The sequence below is a fragment of the Coregonus lavaretus genome, assembly GCF_964263955.1.
Source record: "Coregonus lavaretus genome assembly, chromosome: 37".
Taxonomy (NCBI): domain Eukaryota; kingdom Metazoa; phylum Chordata; class Actinopteri; order Salmoniformes; family Salmonidae; genus Coregonus; species Coregonus lavaretus.
The window spans coordinates 8,497,479-8,517,477 of NC_140024.1; the positions used below are offsets into that span (position 1 = coordinate 8,497,479).

Here is a 19,999-nt window from a genome sequence, read left to right on the forward strand (position 1 = left end):
CAAATCTTTAGCAAGTTACTACATCATATCAATTCAAAAGGATATGAAGAGAAGAGGATGGGCTGCCAAGAACAGACTCAACTTCCCTGCTTTTGTATACAGTATGTGAAACACTGATTCTGACCATTTATACAAGCATCTACTTACCAAGCTCCAGAAGAGTGCCCAATTCCCCAGAATTAACTCACTACTCTCGACGCTAATGCTAAAGAGACTGATCACACAGCCATTAGATTGCCATGCCACACTGTCCATATGTTTCATTGTAGAAAGTGAGTCTACAGACTCCAATCTTGCTGAAGAAATGGAAAAGATATTGCACACCAGCAGTACACACACCATGTACAACAATAATCTAATCTGGTATGGTTCTCAATTAGCTTCCATCCAGCCTGTCTCTAATGCCAGATTACTGAGTCTGGCAATGCAAGGTTCCAATAACCCATTTAGGATATTTGCCTACTCACCGGCGGTGAAATCCTTGTTTAGGTCGATGAAAGCATTAGAATGAGGAATACGCATCTTGAGAGGTGAACTAAGAGCTGGCTGCCACACTGCGTTCCTATGGGGAAAGAAAACAACACATGATTCATGTGCTAAGCAGACATTCTGAAAAAACACAGAACCAACCAACAAAGGTAGTGTTTTTAACACTGCATATATCTACAATATTTAAATGTATTGCAATTGAGTTTTGTCAAGACATGGAGAATAATGTAAAATAAAATAATGTATATGGGGACTGCAAAGCATTGAGTCACTTTTATAATCTCCACCTTACCTTCCAGTAAGATAGCAGACTTCAGTGGAGGAATCAGCAGAAACCCCAGCAATAACCCCAAAGATGTCTGGAATCATGTCCCCATTGAAGCTGCGTAAGAGAATTTCATTTATAGAAACGTCAAAACTCCCAACTCATGAGCAAGATCATAGGACAAAGTTTAGGAAAACAATATTGCTGACATGGAATCTCATCATAGAAAACAACTGCTACGGGTGATTTGTAAAATTAAAATGTTGCATGCATAACCTACTCCATTATCAGAGGTTGGTCCACAAATGTCTTATTAAGGTCAACTTGCCCATCTGCAAAACCAGATAAGAGATGTTAATCAGTTAGCTATTTAATAACAGTTAACAGAAGTTAACTTTCTGACTGTGTTAGAGTACAGTATTTTTTTTTCTACAAGCCTCAAACTTTGTATTCCATAAGCCTGAATCTAGGCCTAATAGAGCTACAATTTTACCCAGGGTTTGGTTGTTTCCCCAGAATACAAAAACCATTGTATTCGAGTTGGCCTCGGTCTTGAGCTGAGCTGTAAGAAGCACATCCATCTGAGAATCTCCATCGTAGTCTCCGGGAACAACACCAGTTATGATAAAATTGCTGAAAGAGGAAAGACATTCACTGAGTGCCTGCTGTTGACATAAGCCAGTAAAGAACAGCATAGGGCTTTTCTCAGTGACAGTTAAAATCATATTGTGCCAATCTACCCTAACCCACAGAGTTTGACTGGACAATGTGGAATTATTGATGCTTCAAGATGAGAAGTGGTGTGTGCACTAGAACAATTGAGAGAATAAGATCAGAAACTTACATGGGCAAAGCATATTTAGGGATATGTACTTTTGGCTTGAAGTATGGGGCTTTTAGATCAGCCAAGAATATCACCAACTCAGATTCTGAAAGTTCAATGAAATATCCAATAAAAACAAATGCACACAATTATCACTTTCATAGTCACCACAGAACAGTCACATAACCATATCAACAATGCAGTGACAAATTCACTGAAAGACATTCATTGTGAGAGAGCTATAACCATTTTATGTTTTTGTTTCAATCTAGCTACTAGGCTAATGTGTCTTGTAATGTAGGTTTTGCATTGAACAACAAACAGCTTTTCAAAGCTGAGAGAATAGATTGCTACGTCATCACTGTTTTCATTGCTCTGCATTTCCTGTCTCTGTTTCCATGGCAGGTGACAGTGGCACCCGATATGTACTATCCCTATTAGTCAATGTAGTAGAGCAAATTGTAAATAATTGTGTTAGCTACATGACTAGCTAACTTATCTAGCTAGCTGCTTACCAGACAATTTGACAGCACTGGCACTAACAGCTGGGTTTAGCTAGCTAGCTAGATTATCTAGCATCCTATGAGTTTTTGGAACACATGCACAGCAAATGTCATTAATTCAAGTAGCCTCGTCTAGTATCTAGCTAAAGTTTCTATCTTATTCACTAACGAAATGTATCCTATTGAAAAGGCAATGCAAAACACTGAACAGTATTCTAGCCAGCTAGCTAGCTAACGTTAGCTACTCACGTTCTCTGATGATGAAAATATCTGTCTGTTTATCCGAGTTGAAATCACCAAAAGCAGCCACAGTGCCATGATTTTCAGACCCGAACAAGTCAGTTGTTACATCTTGAAGAGCATATGCTGAATACTGCCCTGCAAAATACACAGTAAAGGTAAAAATCTTGATAAACAATATCCACATCTTCATAGTTGTTCAATTCAAACAACACAAACTGGAATACTGCAGTGCGCGTTTGGTTTACGGCAGATGGTGAAACGACAGCAAGCAATGCATTAAGCATAAACGCGTGGGGTTTGACACCAGTCAAAAATAACACAATCGACAGGCTTATTTAGTCGTATGTATGAAGGTAAATAACATAAATGGCACAAGAGGGAGATAGACTATTGACATGTTAATAAAATGGGTGGTGTGACATCACATCATCAGCACTTCCTAGTTTACAGCAGTGTCGCAACGTGCTGTTACTTGGTAAACAGAGAACCAACCAACATGTCAAGCTTGGCAGATGTCGGCAGGAAACTCCTGGAAATCAAAGCCAGACAAAAACGTTCAGGTTTGACATATTCACTTGCTTGACACTGTGCATTATTGTAACATGCCTTTTGGTTGTTTTTCTGCAAACTTCTGCGAATGGCCTGAGTGAAAAACCAACGAAACATTATATCAGTTCATTGCTATAGCCACTATAGCCCACTGCAGACGGGCATGCATGAGCATGAAAGGTCAGGCTTATAAGTGTGCAGCTACTGAAGCTATTTTAAGGACTTCACATCAGGTGTTGCCTCTACCCATGTCGTTTGTGTTAGGCTACATAAAACAGCAATGTTATCATACTGAACGAGAATAAATGTACACGTAGGCCAGAGGAGGCTGGTGGGGGGAGCAATAGGAGGACGGGCTCATTGTTATGGCTGAAATGGAATAAATGTAACAGGGTCAAACATGTGGTTTCCATATGTTTGATGTGTTTGACTCCACCCCATTAATACCATTCCAACCATTACAATGAGCCCGTCCTCATATAGCTCCTCCCACCAGCCTCCTCTGATGTAGGCTATGTTCCTCGTTTATCAGGCTAGATGCCATTACATTATCCAACATGGCAACCTGTTCACATAGACAGTGCATGGGTAGGCAACTAGATTCAGCCGCGGGACGTTTTTTTGTCGGCGCGAATGGTCGGGGGGCCGAAAGAGATTGTATTTGAAAATAACAATTATTTCATACCTTGATTACATTGAGACACGATCAAATATGGCAGGTAGTCTAGCAGATAAGAGCGTTGGGCCAGTAACTGAAAGGCCGCTGGTTTGAATCCCCGAGCCGAGGGGGAGGGGGAGGGAGAGGAGATTGGAATCACATGCGGACTTTGCCTATGTCCATGTTTTCAAACTGAAGTCATATAACTCGTATACTGATTTTGATAATGATCAATGGTTAATCAAGCCTGCTGTCAATTAAAAACCTCTTAAATGTAATGGCAAAATGTAGATTTCTGCCTAAATAGACATACCCAAAAGTAACTGCTATTCATGTGTAATTACATGCATCTGACATGCAAAAACTAGGTATATTTCGAAAGAAGACATCTGGGAGATTATGAGGAAATGATCAGAAGATAGATAGGAGTTACATACAGTACCAGTCAAAAGTTTGGACACACCTACTCATTCAAGGGTCTTTCTTTATTTTTACTATTTTGTACATTGTAGAATAATAGTGAAGACATCCAAACTATGAAATAACACATATGGAATCATGTAGTAACCAAAAAAGTGTTAAACAAATCAAAATATATTTTATATTTGAGATTCTTCAAGGTAGCCACCCTTTGCCTTGATGACAGCTTTGCACACTCTTGGCATTCTCTCAACCAGCTTCATAAGGTAGTCACCTGGAATGCATTTCAATTAACATGTGTACCTTGTTAAAAGTTAATTTGTGGAATTTCTTTCCTTCTTAATGTGTTTGAGCCAATCAGTTGTGTTGTGACAAGGTATGAGTGGTATACAGAAGATAGCCCTATTTGGTAAAAGACCAAGTCCATATTATGGCAAGAACAGCTCAAATAAGCAAAGAGAAATGACAGTCCATCATTACTTTAAGACATGAAGGTCAGTCAATCCGGAACATTTCAAGAACTTTTAACGTTTCTTCAAGTGCAGTTACAAAAACCATCAAGCGCTATGATGAAACTGGCTCTTATGAGGACCGCCACAGTAAAGGAAGACCCAGAGTTACCTCTGCTGCAGAGGATAAGTTCATTAGAGTTAACTGCACCTCAGATTGCAGCCCAAATAAATGCTTCACAGAGTTCAAGTAACAGACACATCTCAACATCAACTGTTCAGTGGAGACTGTGTGAATCAGGCCTTCATGGTCAAATTGCTGCAAAGAAACCACTACTAAAGGACATCAATAATAATAAGAGACTTGCTTGGGCCAAGAAACACGACCAATGGACATTAGACCGGTGGAAATGTGTCCTTTGGTCTGGAGTCCAAATTGGAAATGTATGGTTCCAAACTCTGTCTTTGTGAGATGCAGAGTAGGGGAACGGATGATCTCCGCATGTTTCGTTCCCACCGTGAAGCATGGAGTAGGAGGTGTGATGGTGTCGGGGTGCTTTGCTGGTGACACTGTCAGTGATTTATTTAGAATTCAAGGTACACTTAACCAGCATGGCTACCACAGCATTCTGCAGCGATACGCCATCCCATCTGGTTTGGGCTTAGTGGGACTATCATTTGGACGATGCTAAATGACAAAAAATAAAAATAAAAAAAATGACCCAAAACACACCTCCAGGCTGTGTAAGGGCTATTTGACCAATAAGGAGAGTGATGGTGCTGCATCAGATGACCTGGCCTCCACAATCACCCGACCTCAACCCAATTGAGATGGTTTTGGATGAGTTGGACCGCAGAGTGAAGGAAAAGCAGCCAACAAGTGCTCAGCATATGTGGGAACTCCTTCAAGACTGTTGAAAAAGCATTCCTCATGAAGTTGGTTGAGAGAATGCCAAGAGTGTGCAAAGCTGTCATCAAGGCAAAGGGTGGCTACTTTGAAGAATCTCAAATATAAAATATGTTTTGATTTGTTTAACACTTTTTTGGTTACTACATGATTCCATATGTGTTATTTCATAGTTTTTACGTCTTCACTATTATTCTACAATGTAGAAAATAGTAATAATAAAGAAAAACCCTGTAATGAGTAGGTGTCCAAACTTTTGACTGGTCCTGTAGTTAAGAATACACAAGATCAAGCACACACAAAATAACCGTTTTTATTTTTTTTATTTTGAAAGTCTTCTTTCATTGACAAGCTATGAGTGAACTATTGATGACTAGAGCTGGAAACACATCAGATGGCTTCCACAACATGTTAACAATATCAGAAATAAACTGAAATATTACATTTACATAAGTATTCAGACCCTTTACTCAGTACTTTGTTGAAGCACCTTTGGCAGCGATTACAGCCTCAAGTCTTCTTGGGTATGACTCTATAAGCTTGGCACACCTGTATCTGTGGAGTTTCTCCCATTCTTCTCTGAATATCCTCTCAAAGTCTGTCAGGTTGGATGGGTAGCGTCACTGCACAGCTATTTTCAGGTCTCTGCAGAGATGTCAAATCGTGTTCAAGTCCGGCTCTGGCTCGGCCACTCAAGGACATTCAGAGACATGTCCCGAAGCCACTCCTGCGTTGTCTTGGCTGTGTGCTTAGGGTCGTTGTCCTGTTGGAAGATGAACCTTTGCCCCAGTCTGAGGTCCTGAGCACTCTGGAGCAGGTTTTCATCAAGGATCTCTGTACTTTGCTCCGTTCATCTCATACTCGATCCTGACTAGTCTCCCAGTCCCTGCCGCTGAAAAACATCCCCAAAGCATGATGCTGCCACCACCATGCTTAGGGATGGTGCCAGGTTTCCTCCAGATGTGACTCTTGGCATTCAGGCCAAAGAGTTCAATCTTGGTTTCATCAGACCAGAGAATCTTGTTTCTCATGGTCTGAGAGTCCTTTAGGTGCCTTTTGGCAAACTCCATGTGGGCTGTCATGTGCCTTTTACTGGGGAGTGGCTTCCGTCTGGCCACTCTACAATAAAGGCCTGATTGGTGGAGTGCTGTAGAGATGGTTGTCCTTCTGGAAGGTTCTCCCATGTCCACAGAGGAACTCTAGAGCTCTGTCAGTGACCAATGGGTCCTTGGTCACCTCCCTGACCAAAGCCCTTCTCCCCCGATTGCTCAGTTTGGCCAGGCGGCCAGCTCTAGGAAGAGTTTTAGTGGTTCAGACCTTCTTCCATTTAAGAATGATGGAGGACACTGTGTTCTTGGGGACCTTCAATGCTGCAGAAATGTTTTGCTACCCTTCACCAGATCTGTGCCTCAACCCAATCCTGTCTCGGAGCTCTCTAGACAATTCCTTCGACCTCATTTTTTTTTTTCCTTCGACCTCATTTTCCCACAGTTGCTCTGACATGCAACTGTGGGACCTTATATAGACAGGTGTGTGCCTTTCCAAATCATGTCCAATCAATTGAATTTACCACAGGTGGACTCCAATCAAGTTGTAGAAACATCTCAAGGATAATCAATGAAAAGAGGATGCACCTGAGCTCAATTTTGAGTCTCATAGCAAAGGGTCTGAATACTTATGTAAATGAGGTATTTCTGTTTTTTATTTTTAATAAATGTGCAAAAATGTCAACCTGTTTTCGCTTTGTCATTTGTGTAGATTGCTGAATAAAAATACAAATAAACTTTTTAGGGTAAGGCTGTAAAGTAACAAAATGTGGAAAATGTCAAGGGGTCTGAATACTTTCCGAATGCACTGTATGTCTGTAAATTAAATAATTCCAGTGCTATTACATATTTGCAATCCCTAAATGCTATTCGTTCAGTATAAAAACACAATTTCTACCATATCAACCTCACTCAAACATTGTGGTGGTGTTATGGGGTATCCAGGGTACATTTCAAGTGTCCTTTCAACCTCTCCAAAGTGTCTGAATGTGGTAATTGCACTGTTTGTGCACACTGGATGTGCCTAAAAGTTATTTTTCACTATACAGGGGATATGGGTGCCTAAAGCGCATAAGCAGGCAACATATTTTTTGATGTGCAAAGATATAGTCACTCGGTGGACATTCAATGTTGCCATTAAGTCATACTTCATCAGATAACATTAGGCTAGATCTGTTTCTACCGATCTAAGGATTCATTTGATACCCCCCCATGTAGCTATAGCTCAAACACAGACCAAATCGAAGCTTACCTTGTAAGGTGTTTGCTGTTTGGTGAAAACATTGTGGAAAACAACAACTTTCTCGGGGCTGGTGATCAATAACGGTAGGTCAGAGGCAGACAAATAAGATATTCTCATGATCTGTGGAGTCCCGGCTTTCGGTGTGTATCAACATATTCCGTGTTTATTTTGTTTATGCTTCACAACGCTAACCGGAATGTAGGTAGCAGCCATCTTAAAATGAGGTCATTGGCTCGGCCTGCCCTTATAATTTAGTATGCCCATATATGGTAGTAAGTCATACCAAAGATTTGAAGGCGCCAATCAATAGCCAAGATACTCAGCTTTCCGCGGACACTCAGCTTTTGCAGATATGGGCTGATATGGGCTGATATGGGCTACTGTTCTCATACCAGACTGAATTGAATAAAACAAATCAAATGGGGTCCCCAAATATGGGGACTTTACATTTAAGAGGTAGGCCTCATGCAATAGTAGGGTATTTAAAAAATACTTCATCATAATCATGATAATAGTTTTCATTTGTTAAGTATCACTCATACAAACATTATAGTTTGACGAATGAATGCATGAAAATATGTATACACATTTATGAACTTTTATGGGATAGCACAACAGCAGACTGTATTTGAAAACAGACACATTCAGACATTAGGCTAATTCAAACCGTCATTACTAGTTCACTCATCTTAACCATCCTAAGCCAACATACAAATAATTTCCAAGTAGGCTAATCTTTGAATGATCATTGTGTTTGTCATTTGTTGTCTGTTTTGTAGCCACTAAATATTAACTTGCTATGTGATTCATTATTGATTGTATTTCTTAATCCGCTCTACTAACCCTCCTGTGAATTGCTGTAGATTTGTAATTTAGCTCAGAGACGATTGCCCTTTACCTCACCTTTTGAAAATGGCCAGCTCGGAATGTGAGATTTCCAAAGCTCCTCGGAAACTTAAAAGATATGGTAAGTAGTGAATTGAGCTTATGAAACTATTCCCTAGGTCGTTGCTGTAAATGAGAATGTGTTCTCAGTCAATGTACCGGGTAAAATAATTGTAAAAAAAAAATACAAAATGAGGTAGCAAGCAAACCCAAAGCCTTTCAAATTGGGTTGAACTAAATCTAGATTCAATCGAGTGTATACCTGTATATCATTCAATGAGAAATTTAGGAGGATGACATCACTCCAAATGATACATTTCAATGACTAATCTTGCCAGCCATAGTTTTGTATTACTATACCACCCTAGTATCATATGTCAGTTTCAGTGGAGGCTGCTGAGGGGAGGATGGCTCATAATAATGGCTAAAACAGAGAAAATGGAATGGCATCAAACACATGGAAACCATTCCGCTTCAGCATTACCACGAGCCTGTCCTCCCCAATTAAGGTGCCACCAACCTCCTGTGCTCCATGTGAATGGTATGATATGCTGAAAATGCTGTGATACACTATTGTTACTGCTGTCTATGTGGCTTGGTCAGGATGCTATACCAAGATACCAGTCTTGGAAATAGGCTATGTTCAATGCATGGGGTAGATTTTGTGAGATAAAATTGGGTATACACTACTGTATCTAAAAATGATCCAGGTAATCAGGTTTTTCATACTTTTTTGCTGCACCTATGATTGACAGTCTCTCCCTAGGGTTCCCACCAAATATAGTACAACCAATTGTCTGTTTAATGGAAATAGAAAATGATACTAACCAGTATTCAATTCATAAGCCTAGTATTAACAAATATTGAACTCTCTCAGTAAAGTGAATCACAAAATATTTTCCAAGCAACCACAGACTTCGATCCATGTTTCTATTCAGTAGAAATTAAATAAAACCCACATTTGCATATTAGCCTCACACTGCCTTTGCAGAGTTATCTTGAAAAGCGATGTCTTTGTCCCTACTACTTAAAAGCTGATGGAAATTATGGTAATTTGACTGGAAATGTGGATTTTTCAGTACCTGAGGTATTGACCCAAGGTCGATCCCATTAAAATGTAAATCACTCCAAAGTACAATTTGTCTGAAATAGTGGTCCAACAGATGGGGTTCCCCTGAAATTCACTTGGCTCTGAAGAAAGCTTGAAATGGTGGCAAGTTCCATTCTATTTTAAATTTGTGCTCAGCGTATGAAATCACACTTCGTGCTGGAGGTTTGTTTTGATATTTGCAGTGACTAAATGTGAGTTGGAAATGGTGCCGTGTCATGATTGCATGCGTCAATGCATTGTGGTTTTTGTGTGACCTGGACTGTTCATTGTATTCTGACAGAAATCACAAAAAAATGACTGATACTGAATTATTTTCACAATGTGTTTATGATGTTGCTCTTCAATCCCATGTGTAGCTAAAGTCTTCATTACCAACATGATCTAAAACCATTCTGTAAAATATGTTTAGCATTTAGGTCTAAATACATTTGTTTCTGAAGATGTGAGACAGAAGTGCTGATAACTAGACACCTTTGTGGCATCAGTCTTACAGCCTACTACACCCCAAGTGTTCATGGGGGTCTTTCTTTGACATATAGTGTCTGGAGTGTTTGTCTCCAGAGAGTGTGGGGAAAGTACCATAGAGGCACCTGAGACATGAACAAAATGACCTCCAATTGAGCTCTGGCTCAGCAATTAATGTTCTGTAAATAAATGTGTTTTCTATCTCTCCTCAGGCTCCATCTATGAACCTCTCAAGCTCTCCATTCTCCACCGGGAGGATGAGCCACTATGGGAGAAACTTGACCGCTACTACAATGCAGGTAAGCGCTGTGATTAGGATTAAAGTACTTACTATTTAAAGTCCTTATTTTGGTGAGGTCCTTTCAAGCCTATGTTTCTTCTTCTAGGGGAGTAGCTTTACAGTATTTATGTTTTAAATATGGATTCGATTTTGGATTTTACTCTTAGGGCTCTATTTTAACAAACCTAATGCGATGGTAAATCTAAGTGCAGGCAGTAGCGATATAGGCTATCACAATTATCAGCAAAGTTGCTGGCGCGAAACGTCTAGGTTTTGATGAATTAAGTTGTGTGTGTGTTGAGGCTTGGCACCTCACTGGCCAATCAGAACGTGCTCCATGTGAAATGAATGGTTGCTTCAGGTTGTGTATTTACTGTCTTTTATGTATTGCCTTGGAATCAACTCCAATTCCAATGCTAGTCCTTTTTTAGTTTGTTAAATGGCTTACAGAAACGAAATAACAAAATGTAGAGCTATCCCATCTTTGCTCAATAGGTTAACTTGAGATCATTTGCAATCCACATTGTTCTAAGTAATTGCATGGCTTCAATAGCATTCACACTGGTATAGAGGCTAGGCCTACTGCAAATTGCATTATGGCTGAGGATGGACATGCCAAACATTGTCAATCAGCAAGATTAAATTCATTATTGATAAGGCCTAAAAAGAGAACTAATAATTCGAATCAAATTCTAAACAAAACAGCAACTTGTTTTAAATAGGCTATGTCACACTTACAGGCCCCATCATTTCTCTCTGTGGGAATATAATATTAAAACAACACAGAATATGGAGGGTTTTACGCACATCCAAAAGTCCCAAACGGGACCTGCATGGCTGAAATAATGTGGGCCTGCCTACAATACATAGATAAAAAGGGAATGTCAGCTCACTGTTTTACTCCTCTTAAACTTGATATTTTAATAAAGCTTTTGTGATTAAGATTTATTTCCAAACGGTCAAACGGTCTCAGGAGCCAAACCCTTTATCGACAGTGTTGACAACTTCGCGATTGCATTGGGCAGACAAAAAAAAAAAACTTCATTGAGAGGAGGGGAGGCTATGCTTGGTTTTTAATCAAATAAAACTAAATGGGGAAAGAACTTTAGTTTGATATGTTTCTAAATACGAAGTATACAGGCACATTAGGCTACTCTTGTTCCATGTGCATGTGGACAGTGTGCGTCACGGCTGGATAGGCTGCGTCTCCGCTGTCGAATCCATGCCTTAACCAACTGCATTACTGCTAAAACCAGCTTTTGATTGATCTTAAATATCCCTATCAGCGCAGCCTGAAATTAGCACTTTGGATCATGTTTTTAAGGACACACCTCAAATATTTCCACCCCGCCCATCTGAGAGTAAGCAAGCTGATATTTAAGACAGGTAAATTGCCGAACCTGGCATTAGGGCTGGAAAATGCCAGTGTGCCAGTTTTTACATGACAATTTCAAACTAACGTGTGTTTGACACCAGTGCCGCCTTAACACCAGCCAAAAATAGAGCCCATAGGCTCTAATCTGAGTCTGTCTAAGTCAGGCCACACCATTTTCACAGGTTACCCCACCATTGGCAGACATGTCACACCCCATTGGTCAGTTGTGATGATGACAGGAGGTGCATGGAGACAGCGTGGCAACAGATTTCATTGCTTTCTTCGTTAAAGGCAGAACTCCCTTTGCTCAGTGTGGAAACAGAGGAAGTGTATTGCATTACGTTGTCATTTTATGAAGGATAGAATGTAGTCTATTGTGATCTGTGCTTTGCTGTGACCTGGGGCTGTGGTCTAAATGCAATACCTATGTGCAAGAGAAATTACTTTTCAAGGGCAATACAGCTTCTATTATATTTTATGTTGTGAGACTATTTGAAGAAAGGAAAACAAATGTTTGCTCTACTGAAGACAGGCTACAGAGATACTTCAATGAGTTATCAAAGATATTTCCCATGTTTTTGGGGAGCGTAGTTTATCAATATGGTGGAAGGTTTCATGTTTGGAAATCCAGAGGGTTGTATTATTTTTGTATCCCCCGTCCACAGGCTAGTAGAAGACAGCTGTAGAGAAAAGATAGCATACTTGTGAAATTTTGATGTAAAAAGTTTCCCAGAAGTGAGGGTTATTTCACAGGCTGTCTAGTTTGAAATGAGGATGCTACAGGAAAAGCAGCCAAGCGAAAGATTCTAGGGGAGCAACTGGTCCCTCATCTGAAACCAGTCCTGCAGTGTGAAGTCATGGTGACTGACATCCCTAAAGAGAACAACATATCAGTGTTTCTCACCACCTGAGCTCCCCGTATGAAAGTGAATCACTCTCATTACTCATGTTACCCCTGTAGCTTTTATATGTTTGGTGCATGTTTTGTTCTACACAGTAAACGGATGCAATTTTAGCTTTTGCAATAATGTGGCAGCACACTGTTTGGTGATGTAGGCTATATTATAGTGATATTTTACACAGTGCTTTTCCCATTCCTTTTCTGCTCAGTCAGATTGGTTTAAATTGTGAAAGCTTGAGATTGCTCTAGGTGAGGTTGTGAGTGATTTGTTCTACTAGCAGTGTATGAAAGAGTACTGTAACAATAATATGCATCAAGCCCCCTGTTGCTCTCTTAGAAGCGTTCTCTGTGAGATAACAATATGTTGAAATGTTCTTGCTTCATTTTGTGGTCGGTACGTAGCAGTTGAATGTGCTTGTTTAATTTGAGCAGGGAGCAAAGCAGCAGTTGTTATCGACAATGCACAGGCCAGTGGATGAATACCTTTTTTTTGCCTCAGGGGTAATGAAATGACGATTCAGATCGTTTTTCGACAAAAAAAGTGCAATTGTAAAGCCTGTGGCATTACATGCTGTTATGATGCAGTGTGGACTTATTCTCTATCATTTCTGAGCAAATGATATTAGGGACATCACTGTCCCTCACCGTTTGTCTTCTTTATCTCCTCTGTGGGCCTCAGGTTTGTTATTTGTGTGGTAATGTGATCACACTCCAGTCCCTCTTGTTTTATACTCCCACTTGATTATAGTAGAGGCATAGGGCTGCTATCTGACAGTGGCTCGGGGAGATTAAGAAATGGTAAAACAAGCTTTATGTTTTTCTGTCTCTTTCGTTCTTTTGCTCTCTCTTTTCTCTCTTTTTCTTTCTTTCTTTCATTCTTTCTTTTGTTCTTTCTTTCACTGTCTGGGAGCACAGGAATGGCCCATTCTAAGAAACAGACTGTGTCTAAAGCATTAGCTGTTGTTTTAGTGGGACATTAGGTTGGTGGATGATATTAGATTGAGCAACTCCAACCTCACTTTATTTGCATCTAGAGTGCTGCTGTGTCTTTGGAGTTAGAGGATAATAACATATTTTACTGTGGTTTTGATTCAGAGTCTTACTGAGGTGCCATTTTTCCTATTTGATGTGCCTCAAATGCATTATGTTGCCTTTCCAAATCTAAAGCAGAGATTGAATAAGAAAAAAGTGAGTCAAGGTAGGTTACATTTATGGACTCGGCAGTCGAGTTAGTTGGGCTTGGAGCAGCAACAGTTGAGTCGAAGAGTCAGGTCCAAATAGGTGGTATTTATTAAACAGTGCAGGTGATGAGAAGACTGGATCCAGAGATTATTTACAATAGCCTACAGATGATGATAAATTATGAAAATTAGTTGAAAGTACAAAATAATACATTGGCCAATACTATAATAACTAGGCAAAAACACAGGGAAAAACAACCGTAATCTCACACATCTGAACTGGAGATCCAGCAAAAGATCGGAAACGATGCTGTTTTGAACACCCGGTTGAAGAACTTGTGCCTAAAGTCTGTGAATCTACTGGTGGGCGCTCACTAGAAGCTAGTTCACAGTTTGGTGAGACAGTGGTGAGGAGAAGTAGGTTGGCGTTTCCAACTCTGCCGTTTTATTATTTGTAATACCAAGCACATATTTGAATGGACTAGCAATATCATAGTATAACAAGGAAGTATCGTTGGTAGCAAAATAATAAATTGGCCAGAGCATGTGGGGAGAAATGGCGGGAAAATAACACAGCAATTTAGCTGTTTTTCAATCAGCTTTCTTTTTACATTCACAATGCCAGGGGAAACCCCAATACGATGCTACTTTTTAACTCTGGTTAACATATGAAACATAGTCAGAAGAGGCACTGTCTTTTTAATGTGTTTTTTTCCCAAGCAGCCTCTGGGGTCAAAGTAATTTTCACTGCCGAGTTACTGAAGGGTTTTATTAATATTCTGCTTAATTCCCTCCATCACCTCTTTATCCCAGCTATGCTGACTTTGTCTCTTTTGAATTGACCCGGACTCTCTGTAACAAACGATCTGGCAGAATGGATGTCCCCTTCATTTGCTCTGGCATAATGTGGTGGTGAAAAATGAAGTACCCTATTCAGACAGATTATTCCTCGCTGAAGGAGGTAGGGGAGGGGTAGAGGGTGGTGTGGTGCCAGATTCATTCCTGTGATTCCAGGCCTTCTGTTTTATTGTGACTATATTTAAGCTAAATAATATTTAGATGATTTCCATGAAGGTAAACATGTGTGTCACTCTGGAATTTAAAGTTTTACAGCAATAACTACACAATATACAGCTGCTTAACATACCTTTATTTTCCAGTACATTTCACAATTTTCTCATCGTTTTTGTTAACGGCCCAATGCAGCCATTAAGTATGTTACTGTAATAGTATTCCACTACAATGGACAAAAAAACAATTTATCAAGCAATAATTTAGCTAGGACTGTCTGGGGGTGGTCTGAGTGGGGAGGAGAAAACATAACTCTCTTTGTTATAAGTCTATTAACCAATTTACCGCATGGTGATGTCACCAGGCAAGCCTAAACTCCCACCCATGCAAACAGGCTGATTAGAAGGTCCTGTGTAGATTGTATTTTCAAACAGCAACTATCAGGAAATAACGCTGATCAATGTTAGTTTAATCAGCTGTTGTACAATATGATACAACACACAGGGAAAATATAATTTAGACTGCACTGAGCCTATAAAGCTTGAGGGATCACCTGTCTCTCTCTTGTTTCTCTCTCTAGTGAAGACCACCATTCTGAACTACCAAAGCCCTACCACTGGCCTCTTCCCTACCAAGACATGCTCCAGCTGCAAGGACGCCAAGGTGCGGGACTCCCTGTACTGTGCAGCCAGTTCCTGGGCCCTGGCTCTAGCATACAGGTGACACACACACACACACACATTGTATCTACAGCCACCTTAGATCACTGTACATTTAAAGTTGATCTTAATAATTAATCTAGTACAACCTTAGTTAATGGGCTCCATCAGGGACCAATAGTCTTAATCAAAGCAGTCAGCTTTTGTAATGCCAAGGGGGTGCTGCGCGTTGGCCTGTAGTGCTGCTGCTGTAGTGCACACTTAATAGAGCATCGACTACACTGAGTGCACAGAACATTAGGAACACCTGCTCTTCCCATGACATAGACTGACCAGGTGAATCATTTACATTTACATTTTAGTCATTTAGCAGACGCTCTTATCCAGAGCGACTTACAGTTAGTGAATACATATTATTATATATATATATATATATATTTTTTTTTTATACTGGCCCCCCGTGGGAATTGAACCCACAACCCTGGCGTTGCAAACGCCATGCTCTATCAACTGAGCTACATCCCTGCCGGCCATTCCCTCCCCTACCCTGGACGACGCTGGGCCAATTGTGCGCCGCCCATGAGTCTCCCGGTCGCGGCCGGCTGCGACAGAGCCTGGATTCGAACCAGGATCTCTAGTGGCACAGTTAGCACTGCGATGCAGTGCCTTAGACCACTGCGCCACTCTGAATCCAGGTGAAAGCTAGGATCCCTTATTGATGTCACTTGCTAAATCCGCTTCAATCAGTGTAGATGGAAGGGAGGAGACAGGTTAAAGAAGGATTGTTAAGCATTGAGACAATTGAGACATGGATTGTGTATGTGTGCCATTCAGAGGGTAAATGGGCAAGACAAAATATTTAAGTGCCTTTGAACGGGGTATGATAGTAGGTGCCAGGCGCACCTACAACTCAATATTAGGAAGGTGTCCTTAATGTTTAGTACACTCAGTGTATAAGGGCTCTCAGTCAACGAGAGCTTAAACATCAACAGCACCGTATTTCCTTCAAATGTTTCTGTAGACTCTAGGCACCATTCTCTCACCTTCAGACATTCTGTATCTCTGATTATAAAACAGTTCACTTTGTTCTTTGTAGCAATGTGTCCTTCATACACAGGGGGCTCAAGTTCAAGGGGAGATCTGAGATACTCAAAATAGTCAGGGACTTTCTCCACTAGACCTTGTAACAAAGTACTCTTTCGAAACCCACTAGTGTGCGTTTTTTCTCCCAGGGGACACGAGAGTAAAAATAGAATGTTCGAGTAGACCAGAGGTGCCTACTCATCTGTCATGGTGTCTTTCCATTAGCATTGTCACAGAAATGTAATTAAGATGATTCCAATCTGACAGCACAGGCCCAAGCCATTACTTACCCTCAATGTGACTAGAGAGGGGACTGGAGTGTGACTGGAGTGGGTGCACTAGATTGGAGTGAATCGGTGGATGGATGGGCAGATGCCCATGTCTGTGTGTCCAGTAAGTCTACTGCACTGGTGGACATGTATGATTAAAAGTAAATGAATGTCATTCATGAAAACATACGCTAGGCCTACTTAACAGTGCATTCGGAAAGTATTCAGACCCATTCACTTTTTCCACATTTTGTTACTTTACAGCCTTATTCTAAAATTGATTAAATCGTTTTTCCCCCTCATCAATCTACAGTACACACAATAGCCCATAATGACAAAGCAAAAACAGTTTTTTTGAATTTTATGCTAATTAATAAAATAAGTATTCAGACCCTTTACTCAGCGATTACAGCCTCGAGTCTTCTTGGGTATGATGCTACAAGCTTGGCATACCTGTATTTGGGGAGTTTCTCCCATTCTTCTCTGCAGATGCTCTCAAGCTCTGTCAGGTTGGATGAGGAGCGTCGCTGCACAGCTATTTTCAGGTCTCTCCAGAGTTGTTAGATCAGGTTCAAGTCCGGGCTCTGGCTGGGCCACTCAAGGACATTCAAAGACTTGTCCCGAAGCCACTCCTGCGTTGTCTTGGCTGTGTGCTTAGGGTCATTGTCCTGTTGGAAGGTGAACCTTTGCCCCAGTCTGAGGTCCTGAGCGCTCTGGAGCAGGTTTTCATCAAGGATCTCTCCGTACTTTGCTCCGTTCATCTTTCCCTCGATCCTGACTAGTCTCCCAGTCCCTGCTGCTGAAAAACAGCCCCACATCATGATGCTGCCACCACCATGCTTCACCGTAGGGATGGTGCCAGGTTTCCTCCCGACGTGATGCTTGCCATTCAGGCCAAAGAGTTCAATCTTGGTTTCATCAGACCAGAGAATCTTGATTCTCATGGTCTAAGAGTCCTTTAGGTCCCTTTTGGCAAACTCCAAACGGGCTGTCATGTGCCTTTTTGCTGAGGAGTGGCTTTCGTCTGGCCACTCTACCATAAAGGCCAGATTGGTGGAGTGCTGCAGAGATGGTTGTCTTCCTGGAAGGTTCTCCCATCTCTGTCAGAGTGACCGTCGGGTTCTTGGTCACCTCCCTGACCAAAGCCGTTCTCCCCCGATTGCTCAGTTTGGCCGGACGGCCAGTTCTAGGAAGAGTCTTCGTGGTTCCAAACTTATTCCATTTAAGAATGATGGAGGCCACTATGTTCTTGGGGACCTTCAATGCTGCAGAAATGTTTTGGTACCCTTCCCCAGATCTGTTCCTCGACACAATCCTGTCTCGGAGCTCTATGGACAATTCCTTCGACCTCATGGCTTGGTTTTTGCTCTGACATGCACTGTCAACTGTGGGACCTTTATATAGACAGGTGTGTGCCTTTCCAAATCATGTCCAATCAATTTAATTTACCACAGGTGAACTCCAATCAAGTTATAGAAATAGCTCAAGGATGATCAATGGAAACAGGATGTACCTGAGCTCAATTTCATCTCATAGCAAAGGGTCTGAATACTTATTTAAATAAGGTATTTCCGTTTTTTTATTTTGCAAATGTGCAAAAAAATCTACAAACCTGTTTTCGCTTTGTCATTATGGGATATGATGTGTAGATTGATGAGGAATTTTTTTTATTTAATGGATTGTAGATTAAGGCTGTAACGTAACAAAATGTGGAAAAAGGGAAGAGGTCTGAATACTTTCCGAATGCACTGTAGATGCCATTGTTTATGTCAATAGTATACTGGAAGCATGTGGCTGATTTTCAAATATGAATTTGATGAGAGATCAATTGGAATGTAGTATGTCCTTGCCTGTGTTATGCTTTTGGAGGACAAAGCCATAACAACTGTCGTTAATGTCCTAAACCTGTCTATGACTGTGTACAAATACAATGAGTTGTCTCATTTAATATGTACCGTTATTGTAGGCACAGACAGGATAACCAGACCATAGTAAGTCTGTGCAGTGAAGTAGGATAATTTAGGTTGATTTAACATGCTCTCCTGCTCATTGGGACTTTTTTCTCTGTCTCATTGTGGAACATGGCGACGATCAACCCTGACTTGCAGACGCATCGATGATGACATGGGACGCACCCATGAGCTGGAGCACTCAGCCATCAAGTGCATGAGGGGTATCCTCTACTGTTACATGCGCCAGTCTGACAAGGTGAGTCCACAAACGAGAACGTCAGACCATAGGAAAGTTATTTTTAACACTGTAGTTCATGCTTAGTGATCTAAACAAATGCCATTATCCAGTAATGAATATAGATTTTAGCTAACACAGAAACTGTCACTAGTGGGGGGAAAGATAAAGATCTGTCCTTTCACTTTTACTGATCTTCTCTCAGTTCTCATGCTTCAGCGGTTTACTATCTCACGCTTTGATTGGTTTTCTCTCTATGTGGACGGAATAACATACAGGTTTCCAAATGGTTTTTGCCTCAACAGGACACTTTTGTGTAAGTAATTGAGCAGACCGTTCAGTCAAAATAGAAGCATTTCTATTTTTTATAGACCTCTATGAAAGCATAATTACTGATTTAGTACAATAGAACGCTATTCTTAAATTATTTTTCTAATGTTCTGGTCTGTAATTGCACATCTCTGTTGCCTTTGAAATTGTTTTTTTTCCATTTACTCATGACCTTGACAACCTAATTTATGGGAAAGCTTTTCTGTGTCTTAATTATAATGCACCGTTTATTCAGTTAATTACACAGTGCAGCGCTCATTAACATCTGTCTCTTGCATTCACAGAGAACATGCCATTTTTAATGGACCCACAATACAGAGGGACTAGGAAGCAAATGTTATAATATAAAAAAAAACTACAGACCCATAAAAGGCATTAAAGAGAGGGCATCAAAGTTTACCACAATGTACCATGGAAACTAAACACAGTCTTAATGGATTAACCACACAACTCAAGCTTCTCAAATGTGTTCTGACAGATTCTACTCCGTAACCATTTATTTAACGCTAAGATCACACACACACTCACACTCACACTGACACACTGACATTTGACAAGATTCATAAACTGCACTATTGTGGAAATGCACTTTCAATACAAATGTTAGGCTATTTTGGAACGCAACAGTTACCTGCTTTGTTCATCTTATAGACTACATTGCAGTTGC

At 40.7% G+C, this 19,999-nt stretch overlaps 2 protein-coding genes across 4 annotated transcripts in view; one reads left to right on the forward strand and one right to left on the reverse strand.

Annotated features, from left to right (window-relative positions):
- LOC311111630 (T-cell immunomodulatory protein-like) overlaps positions 1-2,550 on the reverse strand; it is a 105,240-nt gene extending 102,690 nt beyond the window's left edge. Inside the window, exons 1-6 of the mRNA XM_084154402.1 lie at positions 2,330-2,550; positions 1,599-1,683; positions 1,248-1,387; positions 1,035-1,086; positions 782-871; positions 468-562 (exon numbers count right to left, since the gene is read on the reverse strand). Coding sequence (XP_084010528.1) covers positions 468-562; positions 782-871; positions 1,035-1,086; positions 1,248-1,387; positions 1,599-1,683; positions 2,330-2,513 — 646 coding nt within the window. The 5' untranslated portion in view covers positions 2,514-2,550. The remainder of the gene's footprint in view (positions 1-467; positions 563-781; positions 872-1,034; positions 1,087-1,247; positions 1,388-1,598; positions 1,684-2,329) is intronic.
- A 254-nt stretch (positions 2,551-2,804) lies between these two features.
- LOC311111631 (phosphorylase b kinase regulatory subunit beta-like) overlaps positions 2,805-19,999 on the forward strand; it is a 67,361-nt gene continuing 50,166 nt past the window's right edge. For 2 of the 3 annotated variants that reach the window (XM_084154404.1, XM_084154403.1), the window contains exons 1-4: positions 2,810-2,883; positions 10,269-10,355; positions 15,385-15,523; positions 18,924-19,023. In XM_084154404.1, coding sequence (XP_084010530.1) covers positions 2,820-2,883; positions 10,269-10,355; positions 15,385-15,523; positions 18,924-19,023 — 390 coding nt within the window. In that variant the 5' untranslated portion in view covers positions 2,810-2,819. Of the gene's footprint in view, positions 2,884-8,458; positions 8,563-10,268; positions 10,356-15,384; positions 15,524-18,923; positions 19,024-19,999 lie in introns of all 3 variants that reach the window. The other variant, XM_084154405.1, reaches the window with a different exon arrangement.